Source organism: Protopterus annectens, chromosome 1.part0, assembly GCF_019279795.1.
Source record: "Protopterus annectens isolate FY-2018-M chromosome 1.part0, PAN1.0, whole genome shotgun sequence".
NCBI lineage: Eukaryota > Metazoa > Chordata > Ceratodontiformes > Protopteridae > Protopterus > Protopterus annectens.
Window position 1 is genome coordinate 1,775,151,915 of NC_056725.1, and position 12,639 is coordinate 1,775,164,553.

The following is a 12,639-nucleotide window of genomic DNA, read 5'->3' on the forward strand; positions in this document are numbered from 1 at the left end:
CCACAAGTGTCAGTGCTTCGGCTAAGCTACCCACTAGAGGTATGGAGAGAAATATGATTCCCACATTACTGTAAGGAAAATGGCTACTAGGGAAGCTGCTTAGTGCAGGGACTAGCAAGAGGGTCCATTGTATAACCCTAGATTGATACCAAAAAAAAAAAAGAAACTGTAAGGGATCTTGTGGTCAGAATTCTATCAAAACTGTTCTAAGACCACTTACTTATGTTGTGGTCTGTTCTTTGCATGTTCTTCCTTGCTAATGAGGGCTCTTTCTCACGTTTCATCATCTGAGGATGAGAGGCATGCTGGAGGTGCATGCTTGGCAGCTACTTTTGGTGGTGGTGGGAAGGCCTAGGTTAACAACAAAGACTGTCCCACATTCAGAAGTCCAAAAGCGTATGGCATTGTTTGTCTGCCTTGTCTAGAATGATCCCTTTAGTCCCTAAAGTAAGTGACTGAACTCTGGGTCACATAGTCTACTACTTTGAATCCAGCTACACCATCTGATCCCACAAAGATAGCCTTGTCACTGGATGTGTGCTTGCTTTGTCATAAAATATATCAGTACATAAAAATTCAGTTATTAATAAAAAATATTACATGAAAAATTGAGTAATAAGCACGTTCATCAACAGAATGCTTTGCACTAATTCCAGGACTCCTAGAAACAAAGTATGTATTTTTTAAATTGTTTGCAGTTAAGTAATACATCAATAAAACAGTATTGAGAGACTGGCATTACCTATCAAGGCCTGTTTTTTAACAGAGATTGAATACTGATAGTTTCATTTAAACATGAGGCATTATCTGAAGCCGCTATCATTTGCCATTTTATATTTTGTATAATCTAATTCTGAATCAAGACTAGCAGTTATGTATGGAGTCATGAATAAGGTTGATGGCCTTAAAATGAAGTCCAAGAAAATTTCCAGACATTGGAATGTTACAGCAATGTGTTTCCATTTTTCCTACCACGAACTTGTAAATGTTCATGAATTCTCTTCTCAAGTTTTCAGTTGTTTAAATAACTACAGCAGACAAACTGGAAAAATAAAAGTGAAAATGCTGATAAAGAACCATCTGCTGGAGTAAAAATAAGATATGTAATAATTCTCCCTAATTATATGTTTCACAAAGAAATTCTCAAAACAAAATATGATTAAAAGATGTGATTAAATATGTACATAGTTACATGATCTTTTTACATTAACCAGTCAGATGATGATAATAAATTACAAAATAAATGACTGATTTAGTGCACATCAGCAAGTCAGATGACATCAGAAATACTCTGTCTAGGGATCTAAACCTCTTCTGCAACATCAACAGAATGGTTTGGAGGGACCGGTATGTCTTAGAGGACAACACAGCTGTGGAACAGAGTCCCCATCCACATAAAACAAAGTTCATCCCCTATCCATATTCATGTGCAACTTGGATCTGTGGATGAGAAAAAGTAACTTTATCCCAGGACTGCCCCCTGTACTAGTAGTGAACAGAAGTGGCACCCAAATGCTTTATTCCATGCATAGATTATTTATTTATTTATTATTTATTTAAATTTGTTGACTGGGAATGTCCGACTGGATGTAGGTCCATTTTCAGCGGAGGCCCTAGGAGAAAAGCTCCACAGTAAAATAAACAGACAGTAGTTACATTGGATTACATAGCGATTAACAATTGAACATAGCAATTACTTACAACATATTTACAGATGAAGAACATAGTACATCAGTAGACAACTAGAATCTTTAGCTGTGAGGTACATAACAGACATTAACAAATGTTACAATGAGAAGTTCCTGCTGTATAATAAGTAATAGGCTTATGAGCATCTGAGCTTGCTATAATCAAGGTAGTTAGTGGAGTGGAAAGAAAGGTAGTGGTTGGATGGGGAGGGTGATATTAGAGTGGGAGTTGCAAGGGCATAGCCAGCATGTTTTCAGGTGCACTTTTAGTAAAGTTTTGAAGTGAGTGCACGATGGTATGGAGGTAATTGTGGGTGGGAGGGAGTTCCATAATTTGGCTATGGCACAAGAGAATAGAGCTTCACCAGCAGACTTATTGGCTTTAGTGATCTGCAAGTGATTTTTGTTGCTGGATCTTAGTGGTCTGGTGGTGCGATAGGGTTGGAGTAGATTCTGGAGGGATGGGACATTTAGTGGATGGTTTACTAGTTTGTGGGAGTGTGAGAGTTGATACCACTGAAAGAGGTGAGGGAGTTCAAGCCAGCCCAGTTCAGCAAGTGAGAGACAGTGGTGACTGCGGTAGGATGCCCCTGTGGCGAATTTGGCGATTTTGTTGTAGCAGGTCTCTAGCTTGTTTAGATCACATTGCCTTAGGTTGGTATATATTGGAGAGGCATAAAGTAGGGTGGAGATAAGGTGGGAATTTGCTATTGAAATCTTTGCTGCTTTGGTGAGAAATTGCTTATTTCTGTATAACACTCCTAGTTTTTTGTGGACTTTTTTTATGGTCATGGATATGTGAATGCCAAATTTTAGTTTATTGTCTATTTCCACTCCTAGCAATTTGGTGTGTTCAGTTGGGTATATAGTGGTGTTGTCTTTTGCTGTGATGTTAAAGTGAGAGTTGTTTTGAGTATGTTTGGTGGGTTGGAAGATGAGTAGTTTAGTTTTGTTTGGGTTGAGTATTAATTGGGCATTGGATAACCATGTTTCAACAGAGGAAAAGGCTTCCTGTGTGACTTTTTGCAGTTTGGGTAGGGACTGGGCTGAGCAGATGATGGTAGAGTCATCTGCGTATTTTATGAGTGTGCCATGTTTGGTGGCAGAGGCTAGATTATTGGTGTAAACAGAGAAGAGTAGAGGTCCAAGGATGGATCCTTGGGGAACCCCTATGGAGACAGGTAGTTGGGGAGATATGTCATTCTGCCATACAACGGATTGTTGGCGGTCAGACAGGTAACTCTGAAACCAGTTGGTGACTGATTGTGAGAAGGATAGGTTATTGAGGACAGAGATAAGTTGTTTGTGTGGGACCATGTCAAATGCTTTAGATAGGTCTAGGAATAGCCATTGTTTTTATGCTGAAGGATAGTGTTAGTAAAGGAGAGTAAGGCAGTGGTGGTGCTATGGTTTGGTTGGAAACCATGCTGAGTACTGGAAAGGAGGTTGTTAGTAAGGAGGTAGTCTGAGACCTGAGAGTGTATGCATCTCTCTAGCATTTTGGAGAGTGGAGAGAGAATAGCTATGGGGCGGTAATTGGTTAGTTCTGCGGAGGGTCCGCCTTTGTGGAGGGGAATTATATGTGATACTTTCCACAGTGTGGGAACGTAACTTTCTGACAGAGATTGGTTAATCAAGATGGATACTGGGTAGGTCAGAGCATCAGCTGCGATTTGTAGGTATTCACTTGGGAGGTTGCCTGCTACTAATTTGGTGGGTTTAAGTTTAGTTAAGAGTTGTTTTATGTTGGAGGTAGGTACAGGAGAAAAAGAGAAGGCAGTGGGGAGATTACTAGTTGAAGGTGTGGGTTGGAGGGGAGGGGGGTTGTGTTGTTTAGCTAGTGATAGTATGGTTTGGGTGAAGTGTGTGTTGAATGAGGTAGCAATATTTTCTGAGGAGTGAGGGATGTTAGGAGGAGGGGTACTGACGTTACCTGGGTGGAGGATGGAGTTTATGGAGGACCAGAATTGTTTGGGGCTGTGTTGTGAGGAGTCTAGGGCAGACTGGTAGTATTGGAATTTGTCCTGTTTTATTAGCTTTTTGACTCTATTGCGTAGTTCTAGGAATTTTTGTCTAGCCGAGGGGGTTTTGGTTTTGCGCCAGTGCTCCAAGGCTTTATCCCTGTTTTTCATTTCTGACTTAGTGGTTTTCTGTAGCCATGGGGAGGGTTGTGCTTTGGTTCTGGAAAATCTTATGGGGGCATGGTAATTAAAGATGTTCAGGAAGGTAGTATTAAAAAAATCAACTGCGTCATCTAGACTGAGGCACTTTAGAGGATGCCAGTTACATTCTTTGAGGGATGAGATGAATGTGAGTGGGTTAAAGTTTAGATTTTTACGTATTTGACGGTATATGACAGGTTTAGCTTGGTATAGGTATTTGTTGAGTAGGAATGTTGGGGAGTGATCACTGAGGCTGTCTGATAAAGCAGCCTGTTATATATGACTGGGGGCTCTTACTGACTAGTATCCAATCCAGGGTAGTGTGCTTGCTGGAGTTTTTATTTATCCTGGTTGGTGACTGGACTAGTTGGGTGAAGCCATGAAGGTGTACATGATGGGTTGGATTGTTGCCAGAACAGGATTGCCAGTCAATATTGAAATCACCTAAGATGATAGTTTCTTGGGGGAGATGGTGGGTAGACCAGCTGAGGAGGTTTTCTAGTGGAGGGATGTTTTGGCCAGGTGGGATGTAGCATCCAATTATGTTGATGGTTTTGTTTTGGTTAATTTTGAGGTTGGTATATATTATTTCTTCATTGCCTATTTGTGGAGCTGATGATTTTAAGATCTGGATGTTTAGATGCTGTTTAAATATTATAGCTACACCACCTCCTTTTTTGTTTAGCCAGTCTACTCTTAGTATGCCATAACCTGTAGGGAGTATTTATTTGCTCACTGGTAATGTGAGGCTTTAGCCAGGTTTCTGTCAGGATGACTATATCTGGGGAGTACAAGTCTATGGTGGCATGGAGTTCATGGACTTTGTTGGATATACTTCTAATATTTAGGCTTAGTAGAAGGAAGTCACTTGGCTTTCTATTGGCTGTAATATGGGAGAAGTTGTGGTTTTTAGTCTGATTATGAGGATTGGGGTTGGAGATGGTAGGGCCAGGGTTGGGGTGGATGTCTCCACTTAGGGCTAGTTTTGATATGCATGACATTATTAGTTTTCTCAGTTTTTGAATGTGTTTGTTTATAAGGGAAACTTTATGATTGTGCTCTGTGGGTAATAGGTATGGTGGGAGGGTTACTATGTTAAGTTGTAGGGATGCTTTATGTTTTGAGTAATATAGTTGGTAGAATATGTGGGGGGTGCATAGGGATGGTTCTTGAGCTGGTGGGAGGGGAGCTGAGTGTGGGTGAGACATGAGTGGTGGTGTGAGTAGCACTACAGTGGTAGTGGTTGAGTGGGGGAATGATGGAGCTTTGGTAGGATGTAAGATATGCAAGGAGAGTGCATGCAGTGAGCATAGGAAAGGTATGCTTGTACATGTTAGTTGAGGAGGTGTGATAGTAGTGGGAAGATGGAGGAGATAGTGTTGGGTTAGCGCTGTGGTTGGCTACTGGAAAGATGGGAGGGATTTGAGTGCAATAAAGGTGGGACCACTGGGGGCGGGAGGGAATAGGGGGCAGGGTGGGGAGCGAAGCGAGTAGAGACCCTGTTAGTTGCTCGTATGAGGGGGCTGGAAACAATCACAAAGCAAAGACAAGTATTTGTTAAGAAATGATCACAACTGACCAAGGACTGCTCTGAAACTGTAAGTCATTTCTTAATTTCTCAGGTGGAAAAACAGGATAACCTTGTATCAGTAGGCTACCGTGGTCATAGTTTAAATTAACAAACACACAGTATTGATCAGTTATGGATACTATTTGCTAACAGAAGGGAGTAAGAGAAAGTGGAAGGTGTGTGTGTGTGTGTGTGTGTGTGTGTGTGTGTGTGTGTGTGTGTGTGTGTGTGTGTGTGTGTGTGTGTGTGTGTGGGGGGGGCTGCTTACAAGCCAAAGCAGGGTGTTCTCCAGGGGAAAATGAATATTGGCTCAAACAGGTAGACACACACTCAAAGTTAACTGTAGCTGTTTGCAGACAGTTCAGACCCGGACTGCGCTTTTCTTACAAGAATGTTAAAGGTGGTACCGCAGTTGAATACTTAAGAGTGGTGTTAGGTCTAGAAAAGAAGAGTACAGAGAGGAGTGAGTACTTTTGAGATGGTAAATGTATATTATAAAGATTATAAAAAACACACTGAGCAAATAGCTACTGTATGCAGGACAATGTCCTGAACCACTACTTAGTATATGCAGATACTGAGCCAATTGGAAGAACATTAGAAAAAAAAAAACCCAGACAGTTATGCAGTCACAGATAAAAATATAGCGAGCAGCAATCTGTCGTGGTTCTCTAATGTGATTATATCCACCAGTAACAGCACAATTATATAGAAATAATGTAGACACTAGTATGAGCTGTCTACACACAACACAATTACATGAATAACATTAGTGAACAAGGTGCAGCTATGCAAATCGACCATACATACTATTATACTAAAACAACTTGGTGCATACAAAATACTAGCATGCCATAGTAACATCCAATAATAAAGCATAAATCATATAAGATGTCTAACAATTCAACATAAACATATACAGTTGTAAAATGTCTAATACAATTCAACATAAATAGGCATTTACAGTTGTAAAACACTTACTGGAGAGACACTGAGCCTTCATCTGAGCCATCACTGAGCCTTGAGATCCCCTCAAATTATCTGTGGTATGTTCCCCGTTATTCTCATTACAGATGACATATAATTATCGACCACGGGATGGGTAAGGCCAACCTATAACCAAATGGGATAGGTTATTTTGACCACAAAAAGAGAAACTGGCAAGGCTTAAAATGGTCTTCAAGGACAGCTGAGAACCTGTGTGATCATATAGTTGTATAGCTCTGTGTTTCTGTTTAGCTGTCACTGAAAGCATGTCATTTTAATGAAGGGATTGCACTTGATTTCAGAATTCAGTGCCATTTACTTTATAGATTTGTCAACAGATTATTCAAATTTCTGTCCATTTTATATTTTGTAATTCTGGTAGACTCATACAAGAAAACCTGTGTTTACACTGTAAAACACATTTGGCTAAAGCATTCCAAGCTTCTCCATGTCTTGTGTTGTGTATTCTGTCTCTACAACCTCTGACAGTTTTTCAGTCAGTCCTTCATTTTCTGATTACCTGCTTAATTGATTATAGAGCTGTGGGTGAGCTGGAGCCTATTCTCAGGTCCATAGCAAGGGCAGGAAGCAAAGGTGCAACTGTTAGGGTAAACGTTCTGTAGGTGAGGTAAGGTGCCCAGTGCTTCCTGCAAGTAATATTGGCAACCATTTAAGCAACCACAATTGCAAATTGCAATTGCTTAAATGACAAGTCAGTGTTTGTGTGGTAGGGTTCACTGTAACAAGAAGCTAGTATATCTGTTAATGAATAATACTTCTTTGTCTAGGTAGAAGATTTTAATAGTCATTGACTGTAACAAGGAGCCATAGATGTTTCCGTCAGCACAAGTTTGAGCAAAGAGTCCATCTGCATGTACTGACATTCTTTGCTTAGCTGAAAACTGTTTTTTTTTTTTCCCTCTGAGAGGATTTTCTTTTGTCCTTGACTTCAGGTAAGGGGAGATGCCAAATGGGGGATATTGCCAATGGCACCTACCAGCCTAGCTACAGTTCTGCCTGTGCTGGCACTTAGTGCTATCCCACTGCAAGATAAAGCATGCCCATCCCTTGTGGCATGCATGCGTGTGTTGATTGAGCAAGTTTAGAGTCAGTTCACCTATGGCATATCTGTGAAATGTGTGGGAACAGTACACACAACAAAACCGAATCAACACGCGACCCAACGAACTATGAAAAATAAAACAAACAGCACATCCACAAGAGGACACAGACTAGACTAAGTAATGAGCCCATTAAACTGTTAAAACTAAAGCTTTGATAAATATAAATAATGTAAAACAACAGAATGATAAGCGCTTTTGTCTTGGACTTGCAGCCAAAACTTCATCAGATAAAAAAAAAAAATCTCTCATGAGTAGCGTATTTGGTTTAATGGTGAGTGTCTCCAGTAGGTCTAGTTAAGAGCTATGAGGCCTGCTAGGATATGGTATGGGATTTTGTCTGTGATGATTTGCAAGGGAATAAGTTCCAGGGAATCGTTTTTAACCAATGTAGAGTTATGCTTGTTGGTAATACAGATTAAGGCTCCTCCATGCACTGAACCCTTGTGCTGCTGGACTATTTTCTGTAGATTCAGACCATGTCTCAGTAATGGATCAGATGTCCATGTTCTCCAGAGTGAGGAGAGCGTGTTGGTTGTGGAGTTTCGTGTTTAGGCTCCTAGCACTGAGCAGTAACAGCTCGGGTTTATATGCTATGTCATTAGGTTTGTCAGTTTGGCACAGCTTTTTATTTTTATTTATTCATTTATGTATTTATTTATTTATTTATTTAACATTTGTTAACCAGGAAAGTCTGACTTGGAACAAAGCCAATTTTCAGCGGAGGCCTGAGAAGAAACAGTCCAGATGCATGTCTTTATAATGTGAAAGGAAACTGGAGCACCCAGAGGAAAGCCACACTAATGCAGGGAGGACATGCAGACTCTGCACAGAAGGCACTCCAGCCGAGAATCGAACCAGAGAACCTCTTGCTGTGAGGTGACAACACTACCGCAGCACCACTGCACCATCCCAGCTTTAAAAAGGCTCAGAGGAGATGGATAAAGTTTTAGCCAATATTCAAAAGCCTACTGGAGACCGGAGCAGGCCATCCTTTGCAAAGCAACAGGTTTTGCCAACCATGTCCTCCAATGCTAACAAATATGGAATCCCCCGGAAAGACACCAGAAACTCAGCCAATTATTGAAGTAAATCAGCTTTTGTTAGTACTGTGGCGTCATTGTTGAAGGTAGAATGCTACTCAGTGCAAGGCACATACCTGTCTGACCTGCATATTCAGAGGGATCAACGTCTCTCCATGTAGTCCAGCAAAGTACTTAGGTCATTAATGCTCGCATGAGGTATGATAGAATCATACTGATACCTGTAGTGTGATGTCTTGAATGCATGCATAACTTGGCAGATCCTGGCTCCAAATAAGCAACTAACTGATATCTTTTCCATGTTAAGTGTGGTGATTGGGGCATTTCTATGTCCTACAATGGAGTTCCCTGTGACAAGAGACCTGGTTAATGTATCAGCTTGCCTTATGGGCTTTGTTCTTGGGGCTGCACTTGGGTGTAGGAGTATGCTTGGTGTTTGGTGTTGCTTTTGGAGGGTGCTTTAGAGATTGCTGACAATAGGAGTTGCCGTTTATAGGCTTAGGAGGTCTTTGATGTTTATGAAGATTGCTTTTTAGTGCCTCAGCATAGGTTGGATCTATGTGCGGTGGACACTGTGGTGGATGTAGCATGTTTGTTCTTGACAACTTTGTTTATGTAAGAGATTTTTTCCTCCATTTAAATTATGTGTATGCCTCTGCCACATATTGTGTTCGTTTCTTTAAGGATTAAATGGTTGTCTGCAAGGTGAACAGCCTCTGGCATCATAGAATAATGTAGGTAAGGGAAGTCAGCAAGACAGATCCTTAACTCTGGGATAAGGATTGGCTCTAAGGGCTGGGTCGGGCATGAAGTGGGCTAGGCCATGTAATCTTTTGGTTTACCTTTATATGTGCGTACTGCACATATGTGAAAGTGGATTGTGCGAAAGGATGTTTTCCAGTTTTCGTATAGCCGAAAAGAAATGCATCGACTGTGCAATGAGTGAATGCACAGTGACATTCGCTCATTGCAAATTCGGCATTTTGGGTGCAAATCCCACTATAGTGGGGATCGGGAAATAGACCCGTTCCCCACTGTAGTGCAATCTCGGAGTTAGAATATTAAAGTGGTGGGGTGTGGGTTGGTGCAATGAGGCTTGCCCCCCTGCATTACATTGTGTGCTTGACATTGGAGTCCGAAACTCAGCAAATCTGCTGTTCGATTTGCTGAGTTTCAAACTTCCGTGACGTTCGACATCCAGAATTCGGCATTTTGGTTTGTCCAAAGGACCGATCGACAACATGATTTTCAACATTTCAAAGGTAAACCAATCTTTTACATCCACTGAGCTGTCATTGACTCTGGGAGATGGGACCTGTGTTTAACATCTCATCTGAAAGGTGGTACCTCAGCAGTATTGCACCCCCCCTTATACTTCACTGCAGTATTAGAAATGAATCTAAGAACCTAGTATGGGACTGGGAACCCATAATCTCCTGAACATCTAGCATCAGGAAAGTGTGATACCGGTTGAGTCATTCACACTGACTTTAGTTTGGGAAAGTTACACAGACTTTGTGGGTTATCTTTGCTGGCAGTGGATTTCCATTAAAGCCCTGGTACGATACAACTTTATGCTGTGTAAAGTGATTATGATGCAAGTTTTTTTTTCACAGATTATACCACCTGTAAATAGTGTTTTATTGCCATTCATGCTGTTAGGTCTGATAAATGCTGCCAGCCTACTATCCTTGAATACGAGTATCTAACCAGACACTTGCAACAGTTGGAACACCCACAAAGGTTTCTGTCCAGGAGAGTTTAGGGCATGAATACCCTGTCCTGCACTGATCGCTTAAGGGCTTTGTCTCTGTAGTCAGTCGCCTACAGGCTGCTGAAAGGGGATCTTTGCCAGGCTTACATGGTTTCATCAGATCCAGCCCTGATGGATTTGTCGTACATAGAGTAAACAAACAGCACCAGAAACACTACGTCCAAGGATCTGAACTTCACCTGTGACATAAGCGGAACCTTCAGCAAAGACAGATATGTCCCCCAAAGGATCCATGCACTATGGAATATGTTCCCCATCCATGTAAAGCAAAGTTCATCCCTAACCCTATTCAAGCAAAATCTTGACAATTGGATGGGAAATTGTAAATTTACTTCCAGTCTGGTCCCCCATGTCCCGTATGAACAGAGGTTGTCACTAAGAAAAGTGTTATCCTAACACCCCCCCCCCCCACACACACACACACACAAACAAATCCTTAGCTAGCTGCTTACTAACATGCTTGGGGCTCAAATGGTGGCTAGCCTTTCTATGGGTCCCAGTGATTGTTAGCCTAGTAACAACTTATGAACCTGTAATTTATTTGTTGATTTTATCTATCTATCTATCTATCTATATATTGTTGATTGGGTTAAGCCCGTTAAGCTAGAAGCTTCTTTTCAGAGGAGACCCAAGGTGGTATTTATACTACTAGAATTTGGCCAGAGCACTGGGGAACTTCCCGTAGCCTTTTCGATGAGTGCTGTGGGATCTTTTACACCCATCTGAGCTACCACAAACTCAAGCAGTTTGGACCTCTACTTAACCTCTCATCCAAAGGACAGCACACTCTGGAGTGCAGCCATCCCCGAATTCCTCATATGCTGCAATGCAGTGTCAGCAGTCATACCTGGTGTGGGAATACAACATAGCACCAGATGCGAGTGTGTTACCTGTTGTAGCTGACACTACATCTGCAAGATGTGGTGGCACTAACTGTTTCTGTCATCCCAGGGGAGGGTGAGAGACTTCACAATGTGCTGCCATGTGGTGGAGATAGGGTAGAAACAGCTATTGTAGGCTTAGCCCTCCACTCGTGGCTTAGATTGCATTGCATATATAAGGATTTATCCTGTGCCTAGCATACTTCTCAAGCTCATAGTATGTAGAGACATGATAGAAAAAGGGTTAAGAAGAAAACCTTCATTGCTGCCAAACTGAGACGAATTTTCACTTCCTGCTACTCTTTTGTATGGGTGACTGTTCCAACACTAGTGAGCAGTAGGGAGTGTAATGTGGGATGTAGAGATGACAGGAGAATCTGGGATTGGTGACTGGTGAAAAATACATACATATAGAATAGTTTTTTGATTTGTGTTATGTTGCATCCTTCATTTAAACTTTGTGACATTTATAACCTAGGATGTGAACTCTGGTTACCAACCTTAGAGCATTTGCCATAACTGGTCACCATAGTAATAGCTGTTAAGAACTGTAGAGTCCACTGATTGTTACAGATCATTCTGTGTACCCAGTATATTTGAAAAAAAGTGCTAAAAAATTACCTTTACAGTCATTTGATTGCTTTTGACTTTCTACTTGAATGTCAGTAAGGGATAGTGATGCCCTGTTTTGGATGCTTGTTTGTCTTATGGCAACTAAATGCAACCTTTTGTCAGTACCTATGACTACTAACTTATTATTGTTGTTACTAAATTTCTGTTTATCATTTCTGTTTTGCAGGAACAATCTGCTCAAATACTTGGCCAGATTGAAATCTGCTTCAATCAAGAATACGGCCTCACTGACTGTGTGCATGAAAAATCAACAGAGGGTAGTAGTCCCTATTTTAACAAACTGCAGTTTTTTGGAATTTACCAGGAACTGAACACTGGATTGATGGTGTGTGACGAGCAGCTTGATACCTACTACCCCCCCTTAAATGAGCTTCACAAATGATAAACCTGTCAAGAAATTGACTACTTTCTGGATTTTATAGAGCAAAACAAGTTTTAACTAAATCTGCGTAACATTTTCTGTGGTATCGTTAATCTATGTCAGCATTTTCAGGAAATAAAATAAGATGATGAAGTCTTGTATCCAGGTTTGTTTGTAGGAATAGGACAGATTGTGACTTAATGAAACAGTTTATTTTGGTAATCAATACCCTTTTTTTACAGTATTGCATAAGCTCAGGTCACCAGGCTTCTTGTACGTTGCTCCAGTAATTATAGAGGAAGAAATACCTTCAGGTTTATATGCTGTCTGCCTTTGGTGTTTGTTTTTGAAATTTTCTGCATAGGCATTTGCACTTTTGCAGTAGTAAACATACAGCATGGGTATGTTTTGTAGGTCTG

At 41.0% G+C, this 12,639-nt stretch overlaps 1 protein-coding gene across 2 annotated transcripts in view; it reads left to right on the plus strand.

The window, feature by feature from the left end:
* Positions 1 to 12,373, plus strand: part of RNASET2 (ribonuclease T2) — a 487,107-nt gene extending 474,734 nt beyond the window's left edge. For both annotated transcript variants that reach the window (XM_044069453.1, XM_044069461.1), the window contains one exon: positions 12,026 to 12,373. In XM_044069453.1, the coding sequence (XP_043925388.1) occupies positions 12,026 to 12,241 (216 nt within the window). In that variant the 3' untranslated portion in view covers positions 12,242 to 12,373. The remainder of the gene's footprint in view (positions 1 to 12,025) is intronic.
* Positions 12,374 to 12,639: the final 266 nt, after the last annotated feature.